The sequence below is a fragment of the Chelon labrosus genome (genome assembly GCF_963514085.1).
Source record: "Chelon labrosus genome assembly, chromosome: 12".
Taxonomy (NCBI): Eukaryota; Metazoa; Chordata; class Actinopteri; order Mugiliformes; family Mugilidae; genus Chelon; species Chelon labrosus.
In genome coordinates this window covers 4,718,399-4,742,743 of record NC_140345.1, presented here as the reverse complement: position 1 = coordinate 4,742,743, position 24,345 = coordinate 4,718,399, and the positions used below count along the sequence as shown (strand labels likewise).

The window sequence follows — 24,345 nt, the reverse complement described above, 5'->3', positions numbered from 1 at the left end:
TTGTCCACTGATCTCTTTGCCTGCCCTCTCTTCAATCCCTAGCCTCTGTTCTTTAAATTCCTTCTAAATCTGTCACTTGGCTTTCAGGCTGTCTTTCGTGCAGCCTTCCTCCTCCTCCTCCCCGTCTCCACCTCCTTTCTGGTTGCCCCAGGAGCCTTCAGCAGAGGTCTACATCAGCCACCTGCCAGCTCCATCTGCTGCACCTCGACCACCAGCCGCGTCTAGGCTCTGATGGGTCCCGTCTCCATACCCTGTTACGTGATACCGTTCCTCGTTGGAGTCCAACCAGCAAGTGAACAATTGCACATTTGCACATCCGGGAACTGCGCCTTTGCCCCTTTTCACCTTGTAGTCGCTAATTTTGCTTGTGTATGTTTGGCAGTGTTGCGGCGGAGGTCTCAAAACAGTCTTCGCCTTTAGCGGTTAGCAAGGAAGAATAATCTCTCAGTCCATGAACGTATTTCTTTTCTCTGGTTTGTGTCACGACTTGCCAGCTTTCGGTTGTAAATGTCACACTCGCTGTGGTGGAATAGTGAAGGCTGCATCTTTGAAAATAAAACTCCTTTAAAAGAAAATTCTCATCTGTAGTAGCTTCAGTTGATAGCTAAACAAGCAGAAGACAAAAGTGTCAGCACTTCAGCAAATCTGAGGAGCCAAGAAGCCTTTTCAATAATTTGCATCCGAGTGTTAAAGCTGCGGAGCTGGACTGGTTCCAGAGGCCGCTGTACATGATAATCAGCTTGAGCTGGTCTTAATATGCATGCTATGTAGATAACATGTTAAGTTATGATGATCATTTGCGGCCCCTGCTTAGAGGCCTAACAACCTGACTGTTAAATCGCTTCTGCTGACACTTCGTCTGGTTAATGTACTCCAAATAAGGAGTGTGTCAGGAGTTATGTGTTTTTGTACAAGAAACCCTAATTTAAATAAAAGCTTCTTTCAAGAATGTCGTTGCCAAGAACATCCTGCAATCACAAACAGTATGTCAGTTGATTCATTGCTGTGCAAAGGATTTGTCAGTGACAGAGAGCAGAACAAGTAGGTGTTAGTAGTGAATAGAAGTTATTCAGTGTCAACTGATGCTAAATCTCATTTTCTATCCAACTATTTCTTGAGTACTGTCCAACCATAATTCCAATTCAAATGAGATAAGTTGACTTTTAACCATAAATGTCTTTTTATCACATGTACTCAAATACAATATTTATCACATGGCCCGAGGATAACGATACTCCATTAAAGACTTATGATTGCGCAGTATTTGCATATTTCCATATCAATGACACAAAGCATCTTTGCAGTTGCTTCAGATGTTCATTATTTATTCAACTGAAAACATGAACACGAAAAAACAGCCACCTTTGACTTGTTCTTAAAAAGAAATTTACATCTCATTGAGCTTACAAAAAAAAGGGGTGAAAATGTTAAAACTTATAAAATAAATACAAAATATTACAGCTATTCATTTACCAGTGCTGCTCCTTGAATCATACCTCTTAAAACTACTACAAAAGTGTCTACAGCACTGCGAATGCGCCGCCCGCCGGAGAAAGAGATGAAGAGAGGGTCTTTAGACAAATAGAGCGTAATAAATTAATATTTTGTGGCCATTGCGGGACTCTTCAGAACTTGCAGCAGAAGCCGCAGCCCTTGTTGCCTCTGCAGCAGTTGCAGCACCAGCGGCACAGCGAGAGGTGGCTCTGGCGCTTTTGCCTGATGTGATTTGGCATCTGTGTGAAAGACAAGACACGTGAGCATGGTGTTCATCTCAAGCATTTCATCCCCTCCACACATGGAGGGAGTACCAGGCTACTCTATGGGGAAAACACACTCACTTAAAATTTAATTTGCTCATGGTAATTGGCTTAATTCATTCAGTATATTGGACATACCATCCAAGATTCCATTGACATCCCTTGATGTGCCACAACTGGAGTGTCATTGCTCCCTGCTTCCTCCGGCTCCTGCACCTGCTAATGAATTATGCACGCTTAGGAGCCATGCCTTAGCATCTTGGCAAAACATTTACAGTTAATAAGCAAATGAAGGGAGTTTAAGTCAAATTCTTACCCCAGCGAAGGGGACGGCAGAGCTCTCCAGAATGCAAATAAAGGCGAGCACGAGTGTCACTGCAACTGCAATGCTGAATGCCTTCATTTTGGTTGGGGTTCAGATGGTTTAGTTATTAAATCCTTTGAAGATTAGAGTTGATAGGTCTGCTTTCTCATGGGTGTTGGGCCAGCGAAGATCACCACAATGTCTTCAATTTATTCTTCAGCTTCAGTGATGGATGGCGATTGTCTGGGCAAGTGGATTTCTTCAGATCTCTCACTGACCCTTGTCAGCTCCTCCGCCGTTGGATGGTTGAGTATGCAGAGCGTGCTGGTATTTATACACACTTGGGCCCAGTGTTGCCTCATCACAGCTGGAGGCCCAGCCCATTCCTGGCAGCAGTTACCTAACTCCACTGGGGAAGTTATGACCTCCTCATTTCTCCTCTTCTTAGTTCTGCAACACTGGGGGAAATTCTCTGATCTATTTTTAATAGTGACCCCCTCACTGTCAGCAATATTAAATCAAGCACAAACTTTAATCAAATCACTTTCACAACACGGATAATTTCCCTAATGGACCAGCTACTGGAAACCATTGTTTTTATAACACATTAGAGAAAATGTATTGTGTAAATCATGCAAACCTGGACAGAGCACCGGAGTTTCCCCAGCAAAAGGCCAGGAATGCATGGGTCAGTCTATTGCACGGCTGAACGAGCTACTGAGCTGCACTTGTTTCGACCCGGGAAATCCTTCACCGTGGAGAAGGAGCCACTTTGGAATATCCATTGCTCAGTCTAAAGGATGTAATTACAACCTCTCAAATGGAATAATTAGCCCCTCATTTTCAACACGTTCAGTTCTTGCATAATACACAGGAACCTGCAGTTGAACCAAATTAAATCCCTTTGAGAGCTGCGGAGTAGTAGCCACGATTAAAATTCTGCGTTTGAGAGTCGAGGTGTTTCAATGTGCGTTAGTTAAACATGAATATGAAGCAATGCGATGAGGTTTATTATGTCTGGACATTGTGCCGCTTCAAACGTTTTATTCTGTAACTGTTTTATATCATATGTTTTCATATATTTCCATTCAGCATTCCTATGAAGAAAAAACACTACAGCGTAAGAAATATCATGTCCTGGCATGCAGCATGTTAACGTATGTCAGTAGGCTCATAAATATTTTAGACAGTGTGAAATTAAAACAGTGTTAATTACCCAGATTGTGAACTATTTCATAGGAAGACCTTAACTCTGAATTTGTAAGAATCATTTTTTCCCCCTTTTCACTGCAGCAGCCATAAACACATAGAGATTAATTAAGCTGTCAGTGCGAGAAAAACTACTCTGCAACAACATCAGGCCGTGAATAAATACAAAAATCAATAACGGTGGAAATGAAATAACAAAACAGCAAAATAAAGGTAGAAGCTGATAAACGGCGGGCAGCGCGCGCTGATAAAATCGGGGGCCATTTGAATTCTCATTATAGCTTCAAAGTCTTTCCAAATTGTCTGTGCTGACTCAATTAGGGAACAACATGTCGCTGGACCCCTGCGTCAGCCTGTCTCGTTTGCCGATAACCCCGCTGGCCTGCGTGCTTGCTTTGGGTGACCACAACGTTAGTGTCAACAAATACAGCCATGAATGGCTCCACTTCTTTTGGAAGCTGCCCATGCTTCTCTGTTATTCAGGGAGCTCGTCACATCATTACTACTTTGCGCATTCTCTTTGTTTTTTTGAATCAGCATGTGTAATCGAAAGGAGCGTCAGACCATTATTTGATCGGGAGCACATAATGTCTACTCACGATGAACATGTAATTTTGTCCTTGGGTTCTGAACATACTTGACTAAGACATACAAACGAATATGTTTGTGAGAGAAGAAGAAAGGGGCGAGAACAGAAAAAAAGAAAAGAGTTCTGTGTTTTCCAAGCATGCGTGTTTCTGACCTTTTTTTTTTCTGAGCACGCGTGTCCCTTAACAGTCCCCAAGGCCATCTGTAGGAATCTTCTGGCCAAACAAACCCAGGCACCAGCACGGCGGGCAGATTCACCTCAGCAGGCGCCACTCTACCTTTTCTCTCCAAATGGAGGGCATTGCCCCCGTCTGTGTTGCATCATCGTCCTCTGTTCCTGTCGCCGTTTCTCACCCCCATTTTCCCTCCTCCCCTCCGTCCCTACCAGCCTTGTATTGAGCAGCAAGACATTTCACACGATATACGTGCCCGCAGTCAAAGTCAACACACAGAACAGTCTCCAAAATATTGTCTTTCAGCAGAGCCAAAACGTTTCCCACAACTGATCCCTGACAACTGGGCCAGGGACGAACCGGTGCCGGGAACAACACATACTCGTATGTGTGTAAATAAACCTCAGAACATGATTGTGACCTCTAATCATGCACTTCTGTGCCAGACCTATGCCATGTGGCTTTGAGACTCATGAGGCAGAAAAGAGTTCAGGTCAGGAAGCTGCTGGTGACTGCAGGGATTTCCCCAGACTGTGTGGAATGAGAGGCACGTTACAACATATTTCTGGAAATTCCAGTTATTATGCTGGATCAGTTCTAACTCCGCACAGTAATGAGCCAAAATTCCCTTAAAATACATAGAAAGTAGGATTATTATTGGTATGATTTTATAGAAACTTGAATTAAATTATGAAATAAACACAGCTCTGAGGTTAAGGTTTCTTGACACCTAATAAAAAGCTCACTGGGCAAAGATGTAAAAAAAAAAAAAAAAAAATCTAGTTAAATTTAAACAGCTCAAAATATTACTGCAATAGAAATGCTCACTGAGGTGCCACAAAAATCATTTGTGGAATATAATTATGCAATTACGAAAGACTGCAAAAAAAAAAAAAAGCGTTCAAAAGTTTAGTTTAGGCATTCAAAGTTTTTGAAACTCAATATATACAGAGAGATGTGTGACACTTTGTGAGCTTTCAATTAGTTTCAGTGAAATTTCAAAGTCACCAGAAAAAAAAAAAAAGTGCTTTGTAATTGCAGCCTGCTTGAGATTGAAAAATGAATTAGCAGTTCAGGATCCTGCAGAAGTATAGACCGGAACAAACCGTGTCAGTATTACAGAGAGGAAAGACTGCTGCCTTGTTTGTTCTCTTGATATGTGAGTTAAAGCTGAGAGCTGAGTGTGATACACCTTTTGTCACGTCAGTGTAAAATTGCACCTAGATGTCTTTTATGGTCTTATGGTCTTTGTTGGTGTCTTTTCAATTCAAAGTAGCAGCTTCGTATGGTGCTTTACTGCTCTGCCTTTGCTTAGCTTAAACTGGCATGAAGTGTCATTGCTGAGGTCTACACCAATCAGGCATAAAATTATGACCACCTTCCTAATATTGTGTAGGTCTCCCTTGTGCCTCCAAAACAGTTGTGACTCATCAGAGAATGGACATGGGCCTTCTGAGGGTGAATGTTGTCAGTGGGGGCCTTTGGGTCCTATGGGTTGAGGGGAGGGGCCTCTGTGGATCATCCTGCAGATACTTGATCAGTTTTGGATCTAGTGAATTTGGAGGCCAGGTCAACACCTTGTGCTGTTCTTAATGATTTTTCAGTTGTTCCTGAAGCATTTTTGTGTGTGTGTCTGAGTCAGGCTGCATCCTGCTGGGGATGGCTGAGTGTCATTGCTATGGGGTGGGGGTGCCTGGTCTGGTCTAGGTGGGTGGTACATGTCTAAGTAACATCCACATGAATGCCAGGTCCAAAAGCTTCCCAGCAGAACACTGAATTGTCACAAGATGGTCAATGTTATTTACTTCTTCAGACAGTGGTTTTAATGTTTTTTTTTTTTTTATTATTAGTTTATTTGTCAGGGACAATGCAGCGCATATTATTACATACATAGCTATCACAGTCAATGCCATAACAATGTCTGTAGATGTGTTACATAAAAGGTTTCTAGCCAGTTGGCTAATTTGCAACCCCAGTCCCTGGTCAGACCTTTCTGTAAACATTTGTTGTGGCTGATCAGTGTACAACAATGTCTAACTCTCCTGGAATTGCTTAGAAAATCTTGAAAAATTATGATCTGAAACAGTAAAATCCATTTTTTTTTTTTACTTGTTGGTAATAATGGTGGACTAGTGGTTAGAGAATACATGGCTGAATTTTATTTCAGATGCTCATTTGATCTTGTCACAAGATTATTATTTTTTTTACCCTCCATTTAGTGTTAATTTGGTTGGTGTTCAGGGTTCCTGTCCTGATCAGACTTCCCTGAATCAAAGGAGCTAAATTAAAATACATGTGTTTTTTTTAAAAAAAACAAGTCATTTCTGCTGCAGCGTCTAGATCCTGAGCTCAGCTGTCAGAGTAATGATCAGAACTTGTAACAGTGGGTGAAGTGACATGTCTGATGTTTATCATCTGTGATATTACACCAAATATCACATTGGGGTGAAATCCAAACTGTATGTTTTTAAAGCTTTGAGAGGGAGTCAAACATGTCTTTAAATACTGACAAACAGTTTGGTCTGTCATTCTGATGTGTGCTAAAAATACTGTCAAATATGAGATTTAAAGAAAAAAAAAAACTGAGCTCAGTCCTCCATCTCTGACAGCAGCTGAAAACACACCGTTGCGCTGATACAACCACTCTTATGAGAGAGGCAGGTGGCATGTCGTTATTAATGAAGGCCCAAGAAAGATGAGAGTCAGTGTGCTGCACAAGGTATGAGGAACATTGCATGTCAGATGGAATATGACTCTTTCTGTCAGCCATTTCTAACAAATAACAGCCTCTGAGAGAAAAAGAGAGAGAGGGGGAAACATAATTAGGCAGTGGACAACACATGCTCCTGACAGTGTGCTAGTAGAGCTAAAAAAAACCCCACAAAGGTAAGACAAGCCTGCAGGCCATCTGTAGTTTTCTAGCTGAAGGTGTTAGCCAGCATGGGTTCAATGAAAACCAGACAACTGTGTGCTTCTGTACATGCGCTTAAACACACTTTTATTCCTTTTTTTTTCTTTTTTTTTTTTTGAAGGGACATTTTATTTTATTCACATAAAAGATTTTTTACAGCAGTGTCTTTGTCCCGTCCTCCGGGCAAATGAAACAGGCGTTCGCCCAGCGCTGACCAGACATAAACCGCTGTTCAAATCCATTAAATATAATTTCAGCAATAACAATTTATTGCTCAAAGCGGAGACACTTTCCTCTTCCAATTAATGCACCAATTAATTGTAAGTGAATTATCTGCACTGGAAGGTGAAAGTTGCAGTCCCCGGTACACGTTTCACATTATGTTTGTTAAAGGAACTCACATGCCTCCACGTCGTTTAATTTTCCTCTCGAGTTCATTTCGACTCTGCTTGCCTTCTGCAGGTTCGGGGTGGAAGAGGAAGACAGACAGACAGACAGACAGATAGACAGACAGATAGAGACTATGTATGTCTCAATCAGAGAGGGATCAGAGATCATCCACTTCAAACAGAAACAGGGACACACAGACGCCTGCCTGCCTGCCTGCCTGCCTGCGGAGCTGTGCATGTTCAAATGGCAGCTGACAAGCCCAGAAACACTGGAGGGGACGACAAGATCAAACCGAGGGAAATTTAACACATTGTGTCAGCCTAATGGCAATGAGTCCTAAAGTTGTAAATAGTCTTAAAATAAGCATCCAAATCATGGCTGCTTGCTTGCTCGCTCTTTAAGAACAGCAGAAAGTCTTAGACCTGCAGAGTCAAACTCAATCTCATCCAGAGCTTTTGATGCGCCTTTTATCAACCATTGATCTCTCACATCCAAGGTGCCCTGCGTGTGCTCTTACTGCTAACCGCTTCGAGTTTTCCACGTGTGTTCATCAGTCGATTGAATGAGATGGAGCGCACAGAGGACGCACGCCTCCTGCAAGGTCACACAGCCCGTAATAAATTAATTCTAATAATAGAAAATGCCTGAATATAAATTTATATTATTTTATCTGGACTGGCATCGCCGATACACAATCGTGATGATATCTAAACTTTTCTTGGTGGACACAAATTTTGTATCCTGGAGTGACAGTGAATTAACATGCATTGTGCCAGGACCTTGGCACTAACTCTTCTAAACTGAACGCTCTGGAGCTTTGTGTAAGATTGAATTTAACATATTTAAGGGAGTCAGACTGAGGGCTCTCACAATTTGCGGCCGCTTAAATGTATCATGTAACTGCAGGGCCATCTATAGGTGTGTGATATAAACTCTCTTCAGACAGACGCGTGCATTTCCCATCCAAATTTTACCATCTTTCTGGGATCATCTTAAACAGGCATGCAAACTGGTCAGGGGTCAAAAAGGTGAGAAGAGTGCGCGAAGAGGGAAATGGCCACGAACCCCCCCCCCCCCCCCCCCCGCTTGGTAAACAGAGATTTACAAAGACAACGGTTATATATACCGTATTTCCTCTAATACAGGCCCGGGCCTTTATTTTACTCAAGCGCATAGCGGTCCAGGCCTTTATTGGAAGGAAGCCAGAATTAGAGGCAGGCCTTAATTTCTATTTGAGCAAAACGAACTACGAGTAGAATTAATAAAAACAAGATTTTGAACCTATAAAATACCAGGTTCATTTATTGAAAACGTACAGTTACCATAACCTGGTATGCATACAGAACATTAACAACAAATGAGCGGCGCGACGCGGTCGGAGCGCACTGAGGACAGTGAGTCCGCGGGCCGGGAGCGAGTGGGCCCCGTCCCTCCCCGCAGGGAGAGAGGGCGCAGTGAGCACTGATTCCACGACCCCAGGGAAGCGGTGAAGTGAGATGCGGGGGGTCGCTGTAAAGCTCGCGGCCGGAGCCGACGAGCCACCTGCGCCCCGAGCACTTACAGGCCGCGCACCGCCACGGAGGAAATGCGCCCGGCGGGGGCCAGCCGACGCCGGGGAGAGGTCCCGCTGAGGGGATCCTCCCACACCGTGCCGCCGAAACCCTGACCCGCCGAGATGGTTCTAATAATAGCCCCGGCCGCTATTAGAGACCGGCCTTTATTTACCTCCGCTGACAGCGAGACCCGGCCGCTAATGGAATACAGGCCAATATTAGAGGATTTACGGTATATAGAACATTATACTATTATATTATTAAAATATATTAAAATAAAAGTCAACGAGTAGGCTACCCCCCCCCCCCCCCCCCACCAATAAATTATTTTCTCCTCGGATTTGCACGAATCACATAAGTCACCCAATTTGGATTGAAAACGGCGAATTTCGCCGAAAGGTGAGGAGTTTGCATGCCTGTTAAAGCTTCTCTGTTCCTCTCAGCGGTATTAAATGGAGCGGCTTTCATTATTAAAGGGGATGTTACGTATTTCTAAGCACTAATGAGGAACTGACATTAATAGAACTATAAAGACACATTATGTGTTGTGTTGCCAGTGCAAAATAAAGTTGAAATGCAGCAGGTTAGCTAGACTTTGATGAATTAATTCATAATATATATATATATATAAACTAGGTCCATTTAACTTTAATTATTGCAAATTTAGTCAGAAATATGTATAGAAAATTGACTTAAATACAAGAATCAAAATTCAAGACTATTGAGACAAATGAATTAGGCTGAGTAGCAGATAGACGAACACAAAAAGAACTGAAAACAAACCTTAGAGAAGAAATAATGAATCACGGGAAGCAAAATGAGCCACAACCAATGCCCATCAGGATTATTAGTGAAATATTTATTTTCCACCATTTTTCCTTAGAAAAGATGTCTCTAACCTGAGAACAGTGAGGCTGCTACACAGAGAGAAAAAAAAAAAAGGTCTTTTTTTATTCCTTTTGCCATTTCAAAAAAGAAATGCAGAAAAAAAAAAAATAGCCACGAATGACCTTTCATTTGTGAACATCCGTCTTCCAAAGCATTATTCATGTCTTCACATTCTGAACTCTCCTCCTGCCAAGGTGTGAAAAAAATAAAATAAAATAAAATAAAATCTATTGCGAAACATCTATCATTCAACGTTGGCCAGCAGCCTCGTTTGATGGATCAGACACTTGCACTATCCCTATCAGGTTTAAATCTAGCAGTTGTAGCAGAACAGCACTTCCAAAGCACAAGCTGTTAACTTACAGAGTGTGAGATATTAAAATGTGATAGTCTGACTGATTTTGCCAGGGGTCTGAGAGTTGGTTTTGCTTTGCTGGATCCTGAGCTGTTGATACACGGGGAAGAATTCGCACTCTAATAAGTGGCTCCGGAGCTTGATAGCCCTCTCCCAACTTTCACTCACATGGCCCCGAGCGGAACAAAAACACATCATGTATATTCATTCACAAAAACCATCAACAATGTTAATGTTGACTTTTGTCGTTCGTACAACCAATTACAGTTGAGTTATTGTTCGCCTGAGTGGGTGGAGAAACGTGAGATCATTTCCAAGTTTTCTACTTCCCAAGTATTCAGTCATTTCACGAGTTGTGTTCACCTAAAGAAGAACAACACAGAATCTCTGTGTACTCCTTTTCCATAGTGAGCGGAGTCTTTGAGTCCTGCTCTCCAGGGTGCCTCCCTCCCCTTGTGCGATGAGCTCCATTTGAAGTGTTGCAATACCAAAATAGAGCAAACAGCTTGAACAGAAACATGTGGGGATCATTCTTACACGTATAGAGACACAGATGATGGAAATAAAAATGCACAAAACCTAAATATAATTTGGCAAATGTTGGGATTTGCAACGCACTCCTCTCCAGTCCACGTTCCACTGAAACGTCCCGTCTACGTGATCCATACTTTTACATTTTCATTTGTAAATACTGTTGGACTTGAAAGCTATTTTTCTAGTAAAGCAAATGCCCAACAATTCAAGTATACCATTTTCTTTTCTCAAATCAAGCTTCACGATTGCACACTTTATGTTAATCATCATGACAAAGGGCCGGTGTGGAGTTAATGACTTATTGATTGTTTACTCCCAGAGATAACATTGTGTAACATCTGTATTAAAACATGAGAAGTTGCAAAAGGGCAGAAGCGTCAGCCCTTGTTTGTCTTTGGGTCTAGGTAAGCTATGTGTGTCACATTATTTCAGACTGCAGAATCATGTTTTGCATACTTTGATGTTTTTCTCGCTTAGAAATTCCATATTTAACGTAACTAGTCTCCATCAAGGCTGCCGTCAGCAAGCGGACTAATAAATTAGAAGAGCTAAAAACAACATAATAACACAGAACTCAAAAACACAAACAGAATAATAGCAGGAACTAAGATGAAATTCATAATTGGTGGTGGTGGTGGTGGGGAGTATTCTGGTCTGGGAACAAAATTAAAAGACAAACATCATAGTCCATGAGTGAGGCTACATAAATACGAAACCAGGGAGGAGTTCAGCAGAGGTTCGTTTTCAAAGCTAGTGCTTGTAAAGCACTCTGATGGAGGCTGAGTGGACATCTTTTCTTGAAGCACTTTTCTACTGAGCTGGAACGGGTGGTCACCTCAATAGAACTGAAACAGTCAAGTGCAGCCACAAAAGGCTGGTGAAGGGTTCGCAACCTGGGAACCCTGGGAAGGATGCATTCACTACAAAAAAGTGATTCTCCTCAAGTCCTTCAATAAACATCTCTCCTTATTTTCCACCGTGTCAGTTATATGTCTGAGTGGGCGGAGCTCCTCCCGGTTCCCGTCGTGTCTTTCACTGCGGCGGCGTCTCTCCCACCATCTCGATGCCGTGCTGCTGGAGTTGAGCTCGGAGCAACGCGTTCTCGTTCTTCAGCTCTTCAATCTTAAAGAAAAAGGACAGGTGGAAAAATCTCATCATCAACATCTTCATCCCTGTGACAGCTAAGCAGAGCTCGAAGTTTACAGAGCAAACTTTTTCGTTTGAAGGCTGAGGGCGCTGGCTGTGTGTAATGTACACACAGGGCTATGCAATCCCTGGGATTAGAGAGTAGCGTGTGCAGCCCTTTTCAAAGACCCCTGTCCACAACCAACTGGATTATCGAATCTTGAGGTGTGTCATCTCTTCTACATTTCCCTTGGGTGAATCCTGAATTCACTGCCTCCCGACTGAGGGACTGAGGGAAGGATATTGAGCTTTGAGCATCAGAATAAGAATATATTGCATAGTATATTGGAGGCCCGGGATACAAGGGGGAGACGTGGCTGCCTCAGAGGTGCAAGATTTCACAATACTTGGAGTGCATTAGCATGCACTTAGTTCTCACACAACCCCTGTGTATATTATTCCCACAGTCTCTCAGAGCGATGATTTCAGGTAACACTTCTCATTATATGAGTAGAAACTCTTTGATCCTCTCTGTGATGATCAGCTACACAGGCCGAAGCCTCAGGGGGGTTTGTTTTGGAGGAACGAAGGTGCACATGGGACTAGGTGGATTTCATGCTTGCGAGACTTAAGTGAAAGAATGTTGCAATGCACTATAAAGCAAACTAATCTATTCAGTGCAATGGCAATCTTCACAGCCACATATGCGGCCCACTATGGCTGCCCTATTATGAGCACGTTTATTTATCTGCTACACCCAACCACCTCAAAGGAAATTCTGAATTATCATTCATAGACTTTCTATCAACCATTACTGAAGCCATGCAAACTTCACTCAAAGCCACATTTGCTTTCATACCTGCTGTCTGCACAGCTCGTTGTCCAACTGTATCCTCTCCACCTCCTTCAGACTCTCTTGCAGTCGCTGGTTGCTTTGCCTCAGCTCACGGATGTAGTCGCAAGCTTTGGAGAGGATGCCTCCTTTGCTCTGGAAGGACAGAGACACGGTCACTCAGTTGAAAAGGGAATTTTTTAGTTTGAAGTCAGCAGAAGTTGAGAGTCAACTGAAAGACTGCGTACTGCTCCTGTCTTGGTGCTGTCCATACTGCAGTCTGGGATGATCTTGGAAAGTGTGACAATCCAGTTGTTGATCTTGTCTCTTCGCCGCCTCTCAACTGATAAATATAACAAATTTGTTAAGGTTTTAGGAACTGTTTTATTCCCAGGATGCTGCTGTTGCTACCAAATCTCCTGTCTGACTGTGACAGCTCAACAGTAGCCTCTGGTGGCCAGTCTAAAAACATATGTTATCTGCTCTTAATAGAATATTTTGACAGGGCTTGGAGATTTTCTTTCAGTGAAATAAAATGCTTCATTTACGCAACACGCTGCATTGTGTTACACTGCCTGATGAAATCAAAAAGCCACAATCATAGCTAATTACCCACCTTCATTATGTTGTGCTCTTCTCCTTTCATCTCTTGGTGTTCGGGGTCCGTCCATTTTCCTGCGGATAGACCGGAAAGAAAACACTTTTCATACAGAACAATATCTCTCATCTGTGAGCAGCACACAATCAGGAACAAATCCAGTCCAATCCCCCAAATTCAACTAATCCTGGGCCTATTAAAAAAACCCATTCTTCGCTGTTATCTTTAAATTCAAGCCTGTTGTAATTGCTAATTTAAAAGTGAGCCTCTGAAGTTGTGTGGTGCCTTTGGTGGAAATACTGAAGGATGCGCAGCCATATGAGGCCCTGACAACCCCGCCCTCCGCCTGGAGCTGGGCTGACTTGACTGAGACCCGGCCAACCTTCTTATCCTTACTGGCTGTCCACATCCCAGGTGAGGCCCAGAGGGAGCGAGCTGCTTTATTATGCCGTGAAATGACAACACTATAGAAAACCAGATGCTGTCTATTGGAGTCTGGGCGTTTGCCTAATAACACAACTGTCTCTTGTCTCTGTATCTTCCCCCAGGATTCCGTTAATTAAGTCCCAGAGACGTGACAGGAAGACTTATCAAACCACCCACCATGGCGTGAACAACACACTCACATATAATAATAGGTGGCCTACTCTATAGCTCAGCCGTGCCTCTCTCTTTCACTAATGGACTAGATCATACTCCACTCCACATCCTACTTCTTTCAATCAACGTTAATGAAAAAGAGGAGGAAGAATGCAGAAAAATGGTTGCTTCTGGATCACTTCTCCCGCTCTGTGCATGAAGTTAATAAACAGCCTCATAAGGTCATTCCTGTCCCTCTGCAACACCTCTTTATTCTGCAGCAGAGAATCAGCGCAACTCCACTGCTGATAGCTTCTTTTGAGATAGCCGGCTAAGCCAAACGACAGCCTCTCTTGTATCTCAACACATCTTAATGGGATTTCGGCAGTATAATGGACTCAGACCAACAGTACTCTTAGGCAAAATGTAAAAAAAAAACATGGATGGCTATATGAATAACTAAAGGCCTGGAGAAAGTTTTTTTTCTCCCTTGCTTTTACAATATAGGGTCAGACCTCATCTAAGTGCGCTGAGAGTTATTACTGCCAGAGAAATCAGAAAAACATTAACAGAGCACAGCCCCACCGCTGGAGCACTCTATCCATACTATTTGAAGCATGGCTGTGATAAAGAACCAAGTTTGTACAGTCTTTTATTGATCCGTGAGAGAGAAATGCAATTTTACTCCTCCTGGCCCCTCTTTTAAAGTATTATTATTATTACTACCAAACCATGGCCTAGACAATAAGTCAGTACACACTGAGACCCACTGGACTGCAGTATGGGCTTCACATCCTCTCACTGAATGATTTAACAGAGACGAGCCTTTGTGAGCATTAAAGGGATAGTTGGGTTTCTTTGAAGTGGGGTTGTATGAGGTTCTTATCCACAGTTGGTGAGTGGCACGCCCCCACTTTGGAGAAAACAGACAGGAGTGCCGGCAAAGGGGCCGCGTAATGAACTCATGTGGAGGCGTCCGCGGCCAAACGTACTTAAGCCACATAAAACAAGGGCTTATCTTGAATAAAAATCAATATCTGCTTAAGTGTATGCAGTCTCTGGAATATAATCACCGCCGCACCACGCCAACAGACAGTCTTTTTCCAACTGGGAACCGAAGCCGTTGTATCGATCTATGCTCTCCTCGATTGCACCAGGCTCCATTGACAAAAACAGTCATTTTATCCCACTGAACAAAGGAGGAGTCTCGTAGGTTAGTTTGTTTGAGTTACTGTGTAAATTTGGTGCGTTAACGTGTGAGCAAATTAAAACAGCAAAGTCACAAAGACGCAGACCAGGGGCCTCATGTACGAAGGTTGCGTGCGCACAAAAACGTTCCGTACGTACTCGCTCACGGAAAAGTTCGGATGTATCAAGAGTGAAATGTCCGGGAACTTTGTACGTCCCTACGCCAACGACGAGGCTGGCGTACGTAGGATTCTACAGATGTCGATCCTTTGGCGACACTTAGAGGTGATGCTGGGAAACTGTCATCAATGTGAAAACTATTACTCCGAATGATCGGGACTGAGCCAGTCGACCCTGAACAGAGCCATGCCAGCAGTGTGGGGCAGAGTTATACTCATGTCAGCCAGGTATATCAGATTCCCATACAATGCATCTGAACAGGTCAACATTAAAGAGCAATCTGCAGCGAGAGACGGTTTTCTGAATGTAATTGGAGCTATCGACTGCACACACATTGCTATAAAAGCGCCATCGCATGAATCTGTAAATGTCAACAGGAAACATTTTCATTCGATCAGTGTGCAGATCATACGTGATGCGCAAACGCAAGTAAACATTGTGGCAGCGTGCCAAAGAGGACATTTTTGCGCAACTCCACTCCAGTGAGTAGCGTCTCCAATTCACTTTCTGTGAAGTTCTTATTCTTTCCCGTCTTACTCATTCTTATGTTTTCGTTTTCTGATCGCCCAGAGAGGGGAATCTCAGGTGCAGGGTCAATTTAAATATAATTTGCATATTTAAAAGGGGTGTGCACAGGGAGGGGTCGGGTACGCTCGATTGGGATGTACAAAGGAAATGTGCTTCTAAATCTGAGCGTACGCCACGTTTTAGAAGGAAATCCACGCAAGTCTTCGTACATGAGGCCCCAGGAACTTACATGGTAAAATTTGCTTAGGTGGCTTTTAAGAGCGTTACAACAGCTTTGGTTTGCCATCATTAACAGCTGTTGGACTGCAGGGTAAAGCTGTGATAATATTCTTAATATATTGTACACTTACACTGAAATGATTGTTTTGGGTAGGTCTTGTTTGTAGGTGTTTTGCTGCTGACCTGTCGACACAGTTCATTGCTTGGCACCACTTTCTACCTCTTCAAATTTTGGCTGTACCAATAATCATCTACTATAGGTAAAACACTGACTCTGGACATCATAGAACCTCACTGCTAAGAAACCAAGCTATCCTTATAACTGGGCAGTAAACATTAACGGAGATTCTGACACTGACAACACTTGATTCAACTGTCCGGATACTCCAGTTCTATCAACATAATACACAAGTTTACTTACAGCATAGAAAACTTCAAATACTCTTCAGAACTAGGCTAAACGAGAACAAAACTAAAACAACTGCAACAGAGGACACTTTGAACATGATTCTAAAATAAATGTGCGGAGCGAGCCATTTGTTTCCACGTGGAGAACAATGACCTAATTTCTGGGTCCTAATGGAAAAATACAATTGCCACAAGCACAACTAACAACAACGAATCAGGGTCAGCACTGATGAAAGTCTACATCTGTGTCTCACACATCAAGGGTGGGGAGAATCACCGGGGACGTATGGGAAAGGGAGGAGGAGAGAAGGGCATAGGTTTGTGTGCTTCTTCTCTTCTGGTGATTTAATTTGATCAGTCAAAAAAAGAAAAAAGAAAAAGGAGTGTGGGAGAAATGTGGAAACTGTCCTCACCAGTTTAAACCTTCGGGCTGGAGCAGATCGTTTTCATCTCTGCGAACGGCAGATAGGGTGGAAAGTTTTCATTCACTTTCCTAATAATGTCACTGCTCATTGGTTTAAATGCAGCTCTGACACTTGAAATTATAAATTATTCATGTAGGAGGAAATAAATAGAAACAAACATATTTAAGATAGGCATTCTGAGAGATGGGAAAAAAACAATCCACTTTACATTTCAACACAAGGAAATACAGTGCAAACAAAGCTTGTTCTTCACTCTGGACTGGAAAACAAGTGTGCTGTGAAGATCAAGCAACATCAAACATGCTGCCAAATTTAAGGCAGATCTACAGCTCCCATTAGAGCTGCCCACAACAAAGGAGCTTTGAGAATTCCTGAAAATCACAGAAACACAAAAGCAGTCATCCATCTACAGTATATACCGGAACTGACAAATATTATATGAAAAATAGACACAGTTGTTAGTAAGGTGAATCATAAACTAGAGCATAGAATACGTTGCATTCTTGTATATAAGGCTTGCTCTGGGGGTTTCAGGCCAGGTTTTTGTAAAGCGTCTTGAGACGATTTGTATTGTTATTGACGCTATATAAATAAAATTGAATTGAATTGAATTGAATTATATAAAAAAAAAAAAACTGGTCTCTCCATATAGGAGCATTAGCTGGATGACTATAATCCAGTCACTTTCACGAGTTAGGCCGGGTGGAAAATGGAGCGATATTCACTTAAGTTAGAGCTAACTCAATTTGATAATGGGTCATGTGTTCATGTTTAGTGACCAAGCAAGCAAATGGCTGCGGCTACGCTTTTACCAAACAAGGGGACATGACTTCCTGGACATGAGAACACTCTTTTAATTAGTTTTTGCACCAGGCCAGAACGGGCCTGCAGTCATGCAATTAAAAAGACAAACTCTTTGCTCAGGTGAGCCCGCTGATCATCTTAATAACAGCAATCACAAGCATGTCGGGGGAGAACCTGAGACGGAGTTCCTTTGGTGCCTGATAACGATGATGCATGTGGTGAAGTTAAGAGATAAACTGTGTAGGGTTTTGCGGGAGAATAGAATAGAACTGGTCACCTGACATGTGCCAAAATGAAAAGAAACCAGGCATGAAAGGCAGAAGCAGGAGTAAAGAATCTGAGCATCAAAGTAGTTTTACAGTCATTCTCAAATATAAAACAAGAATTCAAAAACTAGTTGCTCTTTCGATCCACATTTTTTAACAATACATCCACTGGACATTTAGAGTTACACGAATTAAGCATGCTTTGTTAACTGAGTGCCAGTTTTGGGGGCATTACAGGAGCAGAATCACACCACCAAATGTGTTTTTGTCGCAGTAAATAGTTAAAGCCCAGACAACTGAGATTTAATTAACTGCTCTGAATTTTAAAGATTAAATCCACTTTTAAACTGCCACCAAAATTCACCATCAGACATCATTAAGGTGGGGGACAGCGCATGTGATTTAAAGGATCCGATAGTGTTTGTTTTGAGAAATAAATGGGTCCCAGACAGATTTTACACAGCAAATGACAGAGCTGATACTTACGCAGGGTAGGGTTGTGTGCGTGGGGCGATGGTTCGCGGTGTGCCTGTCTGAATGACATCAGGGGGGGTCATCATCACATAAAACTGACCTGTGGAAGGTGCGGGTGTATTCAGTCAGCGACAAGGAACGAGGCAGCGGAACATTTTATAAAAGACTGACCCCTTTCGACTATGAATAGCTCACGTCGCACGAGACTGTATTCACTTCAAAAAATAGATTCATCAAACCCTACACGTACAGCGGCAAGCACAAAATAATATATCCATAACTGGAAGCCCTGCCATGTACAATCAACAAGACATTAAGCAGAGCGCTGAATCTGCTGTAAATATAGCAGAAGAAGAAGAAGGTTCACTGACAGCAACACTGAAATCATGACAGATCATGGCTGACTAACAAACATAGACCCGTGTTCTCAACGCCGCCGGCCACATCCACTCCGGCTTCCTTCGACTATATTTACAACACAATAACAATACTTGTTTGAACGACTGGTTCTTCTGTGATTTCCATGTTTCTGTCCCTCCAGGAAACACATTGCATCACCTGATGTTTACCCCTAAGTGAGGCAAACATGCCCAGAAGAAAAGTGTTTATTCCAACCAGAAAGAAACAATCAGATCAAGCATTTACATGGCCATTAGGAGCTCCTTTTTTCCTACTATTTCTTATAAGTCTGCTCCAACGGAGGTGGATTCCTGAGACGCTTCGCTTCTGATTGAGTCATTATTCAGAATTTGTGTCCATATAACCACAGCACCTGTTATATGCTGCACAGCTAGAGTAAACACCTTATATTGTTGCTTCTGATGGCAAACCTAATTTGAAAAAACATTGAGCAACACAGCTTACTGCAATTTTAACGACTGACTAAATCAGGATAAAACTATAAGTAATTTCACAGAATACCTCCCCCTTTAACAGGACATAAGTAAAAAAAATCTAAAAAACACAAATTTACTTATTTATCTTATTTCAAAAGTCATGTGTTTACTCTGACTAGCTTGTAGTTCATACATTAAAAAAAACTATGATCTGGGACTAAAATGCTCTACAGTCACTCACAACAGCCGATAAAGAGGTAATACGACAAAAAAGGCATATCTGTGATAAAACCTAAATGATGCATTCAGTGTTATTTTCTAGACTCCTGTTACAACAGGCTGCAAAAGTTTCCACTTCACCGTCTCTAGATTCTCCACACCCCTTCATCACTTTACTGCTTACATTACACGTTGGCTCATATTTTGTCTCGCCTTTGGAGCCGCACCAAGAATCCATGATGCGTGTTACAACTGAGGTGTGTCAACCGAGATGGCCTTAAGGGCGTCTGACTTGTGTCACGTGATGCAGGCGGACGCACAGCGCTCGGCGAGAGAGACAGTCAGGGTGTGTGGACGCCTGGCGAGCTGCATCAGTAATCAGTTATGGGTGAAATACATCAAAGAGAGCTAATGGTTCGAGAACAACTCAATCGCTAGAGCAACACGATGACCGTGTGTGACTGCTTCTGTGCATTGTGTCGTTTCTGGAGTGTGACTGGACTCAAGTCGGATTCGTCTTATTAGAGATTAGAAACACAAATACGAGCTTTAGAATAACTTGGCAGGAAGAAGTTGATGGTTCATTACTGTGAAATGTTAGAGCCATATGGTGGCTGGAATTTGAGTTACTGCCACAAAGGAGTCATAAAAACTGTTTATCTGCCATTACAAGCTACATTTGCTTTGTGGCCAGCTCTTAGATGTATGCCTCATATGAGTATGTTAGGCTTAGCAATAATAATCAGGTCTAAATCCAGTATTTCTCTCTCTGGAATAAGGAATTATCAGCATATAACATAAGGTCACTTTAGGTTCAGTTTGTCTGGGTCAACACAGCGGCAAAAGGCCCAGACAGCAGCAGAAACACTCCATGATAAATTACAAGTTCCAACAATAACTGCTGTCCTGGCACAACACTAAATAAAACCCTGCGAGACCTGCAATGTTCAGCTCCTCAATAACAATCACAAAATAGTGACGACCCACCATTCAACTGCTAGCCATCTGTAACAGTGTGACAGCTAGAGCCAGGTCTGGCTGGATAACAATGAAAAAAAAAAAGCAGAAGCTGGTTGCTCAGAACAAAGCCAAAAGGCTACATCTTGCTCTTCAGGTCAAACAAGCTATCGTTATCCTCATCAAAAGCAGAGGGCGGCAAACTCCAGCCACCGAAATCCTGATCAGCCTCATCTGGACAACCACCATAGAAATCAAGGACAGAGGTAGTACAGCCAGACAGCAACATATGGCAGTTAAGAAGAGGAGAAGCAGAGTGGGAGGACATGTGACATGAAGTAAACAACAAGTAAATATGATAAGCGTTGCTAATTTCATTCTGGCCCCTGATAATATTTGACTGGGAACAGGCATATTTTAGTCATGGCAAAAAATGTTTCTGGCACATTACCGAGTCAAAAAATCATATTACTGATTTTTTGACTCAGTAATATGCATCAGTATCAGCTTGTATTTATAGCATCTGCTGTAAATTGGCTCTGCTTTCTTTTAAATCCACCAAAGATGAGCAGATCACGGTACATTTACAACTGCTAAAAAAAAAAAAAAAAGGGGGGGGGGGGGGGGCTGTCATTTTCCCATTAAGGTACTTTTTAATACACTCCTGCTTGTCAGTGCAAATAATGGCTAAATTAGGCCTGTAGCACCGTCATAAACCCAAATTAAGCGTGAGAAATGACTCACCTCCCGCCTGTGTGGGGTCCGTGGCGGCCTGCACAGACACAGTCCCGTCGCTCACCGCAGTTGCGGGGAAGTAAGCGAAGCGGGTCTCCCCTCCCACTGTGTCTCCTGCTGGGCTCCCTCCATTACTGAAAGGGTTTTGGATCACAGCCTGTGACAGACAAAAGAAAGACAGAGGAGAGGCATGAACAAGTAGCTATGGAGCACTCACAGCAGGTAAATGCACACCTCATTCTATGTCAGGCTTGATACTGGTATCTCTTTGAGACCCCCAAGCAAGGCGCAGCGGAGTTTGACAGCCGGGATAAAGAGAGGAAAAGGAGTAGCAGTGATCTTGTTAGCAGGTATAACAGCGGGGTCAGTGAAGATATCAGTATACTGTAAGTAAAAACATCTGTTCCTGCTAGAAAAACATTTATTTATTTTTTTTTTAAACCAAAAATATCTTCTATCCCTCACACTGCTGTAGTGACTGTTTTCATTGTTTTCCTATTTAACTCCAATTAATTATACCTGCAGCTTTAATCACAAGGAGTAACGATATCCCATAAATTAAATAATCAGCAATACGTTGTGTTAAAGACGTGATAAAAAGCAGCAGAAGTCACATTTCTAACTGCTCTTGTAGCAGGTCTCTGGGGCACGTAGGAATAGCAGCATTGGTATCACTGATTCTACTGACTAGAAGAAGAAGTCATGCTTAACAATTAACAGCAGGATAACATTACTGCAACAAAAAAATGTTCAGATTGTCTTTCTTATTGGCTAATGATATATATAACAGCTATCATTATATCATGCAACATTATAGAAAATTGGATACTCCTTAAAAGCTGTATAAGACTGTGTTTACAGGGTAAAAAACAATAAGTAGGGATAAGAGTGTCTCTTCAACAAATAGCACATATCTTACCTTTTGATCTAGGCCTAAAAATTAGCACTGTTACCATTTTCTTAAAGCACAAAATAAGTGGTACCTGTGCAACAGCCTGAGAAGCCCCGGTGAAGGCAGCTGTCGAGACAACGCTCACTGCTCCACCCGACTCATCTCGTCCCTCAAGGTGCGGGTCAGTCACGTGTACAACACGATACGTCACCTGCACAGGAAAGAAAAAAAAAAGCCTTAGAATGAGAGGGAAACAAGCAGAGCGACCAGCTTTAATTCACGATAGAGCCTACAGCGGCCGTACAGATCACAACCTTACCTGACTTGCGGATTTGTTTATCATGTCTGCTGTTTAAGTTCAGCCAAGCCTAGTATCTGTTGCTACAGTCCAACCCTCAGCAGTGTATTGATCTCACCATCCCACACAATGTGCTTACGCCTCAGAATGTGCTTGATTCAATTTTGAAAACAAGTGAAGAAAATGAGCTTGTTTGTTCCAAGAATCAGTATTTGTATCCCTCTATCATGTGACTCTCCTCCTGACTGACATGTGACAGCAGCCTCATGCCAATCCCAGGCCAGACTGGAATCACATGATCGCTCACACTAGCTCTGTTTACGCCAAATTAGCCACATGGATCACTGGCTTAATTCCCTCTGGTGCAAATCACCCAAATAAGGATACACCAACCTAAAATACTGCAATCGTCTTTTTGTTTTTTTGTTTCAGCACTTTCACTGCTGTAAGTGTCACTACGTCCATCGCTGACCACAGCTGAATGGAAGTCCACATTATAGTGGACAGCAAGGAGACACTCTTGACAAAGGTCACCAGTCAATCACGGGACTAGAAAAAGGAAAACACACATTCAGACCTTCAGGCAATTTACCGTCTGCTATCCTCCTGACTTTAGAATTGGGGAGGGAGCCAAAGCATCCGGAGGAAATACACAGTAGCTAAACAAGAATACGCAACCTTTAGCAAGAAGGATTGTGAAAATAACATCCCCACCAGTCTCAGATTGATGACACCTAAATTACAGTGCAGTGTAAAATGTTGTTTACACACAATCATGTTGTTTACAGAAACAACATACAACCGGACATCCCCAGAAAGTCTGAATGGTGCTGTTTTTAGATATGAGTGCTGGACAGATGCTATCTTACTTTAATTCTCTGGGCACGTATGGCAACAGGATCACTCTCTGAAGTGGAGCCCAACCTGGTTACTTACCTGCCCACCCTCTGTGCGGAACTGATACTGTATATTATGGTCAGCAAATGCTGCAGCCTGCTGAACGCTGGCTATTGTAACAGCTGTCTGCTCCTCTCCAGTTCCGTCTAAGGAGGACAAACACAAACAAACAGCGAGTTGTCAAAAAAGGTAAAAGACAGCTAACGAGAGTGCAGCTGCAGAAAACAATGGTGGATGCCGCAGAAGACGGAGAGTAGGAAATGCACGCCAAACCTCTCCTTTACCACATCAACCTCTTTAAATGTGTGGGAAATCCAACCCCCAGTTTGCTTTTTGCTATTTCAAAAAAGCTGCACACACATCGCTACTGCTCTAGAGCCAGATGCTGTGAGTCTTTCTAAATAAATTCCTACCTTCGGGTGCCAGGACAACTTCTTCTTCTTGCTTTTCTTGGCTGCAAATCGGATGAACAAATAACTTAAGTAACAAAAATACACAACAAGTTAATGTTCATTAGTATTCTGGATAAAATAAATAAACTTTGCTTTGGTTGAAGGCGAACTTGTGAACTTGCGAGCTGTCATCACCCAAAAGTATAAACGCAATGAAAAAAAAACAACAACATAATACTGCTACACGGCTATTTGCGTTTTAATAGCTAGCTTAAGCTATCTTAGCTGTTATTAGCTTATTATGAGTATGTATTTTTGCAACAGGTCATCTGTCTACTTGGTTCCAACTAGGCAGCGATGCCGCTTGTAATGTCTTCCACATTTCTTGCCAACCTGGCTGTAGTCTTCACACAAAATTCGTTTTGACGGCAGTTTTTAGGTCAGGCCTCGGTTAGCGTCGTAAACTAGCCACCCGAAATAGCATGTTGTTGCTAGCTTGTCTCAGTTAGCCATTTTGGCCGAGTCCCGGTTACCTTGCGGTGTCCAGACCCTGTTCGAGCATATCCATCAGAGTTAAAATAAAAAGTGATATTCGATGTCACAGACGGAGATGGAAGTGCTGATCACGGGAACAAACACTCGGGTCATGTGAGAGAGACAGCCCAGGACACGTGAGGTGCGGCTCGGTGTCGAAGTTAAAATGGAGGCCGCTGCTGCTGCCGCTAGGTGAAGTGAGGTGAACGCGCTCGATCAGCTGTCGCGCTGGAGGATTTGCTGCTCCCCGGAGACTGTGGTCAACACGTCCTAATAACAACGGGGTTCACCGGTGAC

At 42.7% G+C, this 24,345-nt stretch overlaps 2 protein-coding genes across 3 annotated transcripts; both read right to left on the bottom strand.

Annotated features, from left to right (window-relative positions):
• Positions 1–1,600: 1,600 nt before the first annotated feature.
• On the bottom strand, positions 1,601–2,179 carry hamp (hepcidin antimicrobial peptide). The gene is made up of 3 exons (XM_084557767.1): positions 2,074–2,179; positions 1,896–1,973; positions 1,601–1,733 (listed from the first exon to the last, which is right to left on the bottom strand). Exons 1-3 carry the CDS (start codon positions 2,158–2,160, stop codon positions 1,626–1,628), a joined length of 273 nt encoding a protein of 90 aa, XP_084413893.1. The 5' UTR covers positions 2,161–2,179; the 3' UTR covers positions 1,601–1,625.
• A 7,552-nt stretch (positions 2,180–9,731) lies between these two features.
• Positions 9,732–24,337, bottom strand: usf2l (upstream transcription factor 2, c-fos interacting-like). 2 transcript variants are annotated; one of them, XM_084556947.1, is made up of 11 exons: positions 24,048–24,337; positions 23,536–23,576; positions 23,162–23,268; positions 22,019–22,138; positions 21,045–21,192; positions 18,301–18,388; positions 16,733–16,771; positions 13,236–13,294; positions 12,868–12,962; positions 12,647–12,775; positions 9,732–11,784 (listed from the first exon to the last, which is right to left on the bottom strand). In XM_084556947.1, the coding sequence occupies exons 1-11, from the start codon at positions 24,080–24,082 to the stop codon at positions 11,695–11,697; spliced, it is 951 nt and encodes a 316-aa protein (XP_084413073.1). In that variant the 5' UTR covers positions 24,083–24,337; the 3' UTR covers positions 9,732–11,694. The 2 variants fall into 2 exon arrangements, with proteins under 2 accessions (XP_084413073.1, XP_084413074.1); XM_084556948.1 differs by lacking the exon at positions 16,733–16,771 and having other exon boundaries at positions 24,048–24,336.
• Between the last annotated feature and the right edge of the window lie 8 nt (positions 24,338–24,345).

Bases quoted from the DNA above. Each gene is read 5' to 3' on its own strand.
- usf2l (XM_084556947.1), bottom strand. From the start codon at position 24,082: ATGGATATGCTCGAACAGGGTCTGGACACCGCAAG. The intron at 22,139-23,161 runs GTAAGTAACCAG...TTTCCTGTGCAG, and splicing joins TCCGCACAGAGGGTGGGCAG to GTGACGTATCGTGTTGTACA. The intron at 18,389-21,044 runs GTGAGTCATTTC...CACCTTCCACAG, and splicing joins GGACCCCACACAGGCGGGAG to GTCAGTTTTATGTGATGATG.
- hamp (XM_084557767.1), bottom strand. From the start codon at position 2,160: ATGAAGGCATTCAGCATTGCAGTTGCAGTGACACTCGTGCTCGCCTTT. The intron at 1,974-2,073 runs GTAAGAATTTGA...ATTCATTAGCAG, and splicing joins CTGCCGTCCCCTTCGCTGGG to GTGCAGGAGCCGGAGGAAGC. The intron at 1,734-1,895 runs GTATGTCCAATA...TCTTTCACACAG, and splicing joins TGTCAATGGAATCTTGGATG to ATGCCAAATCACATCAGGCA.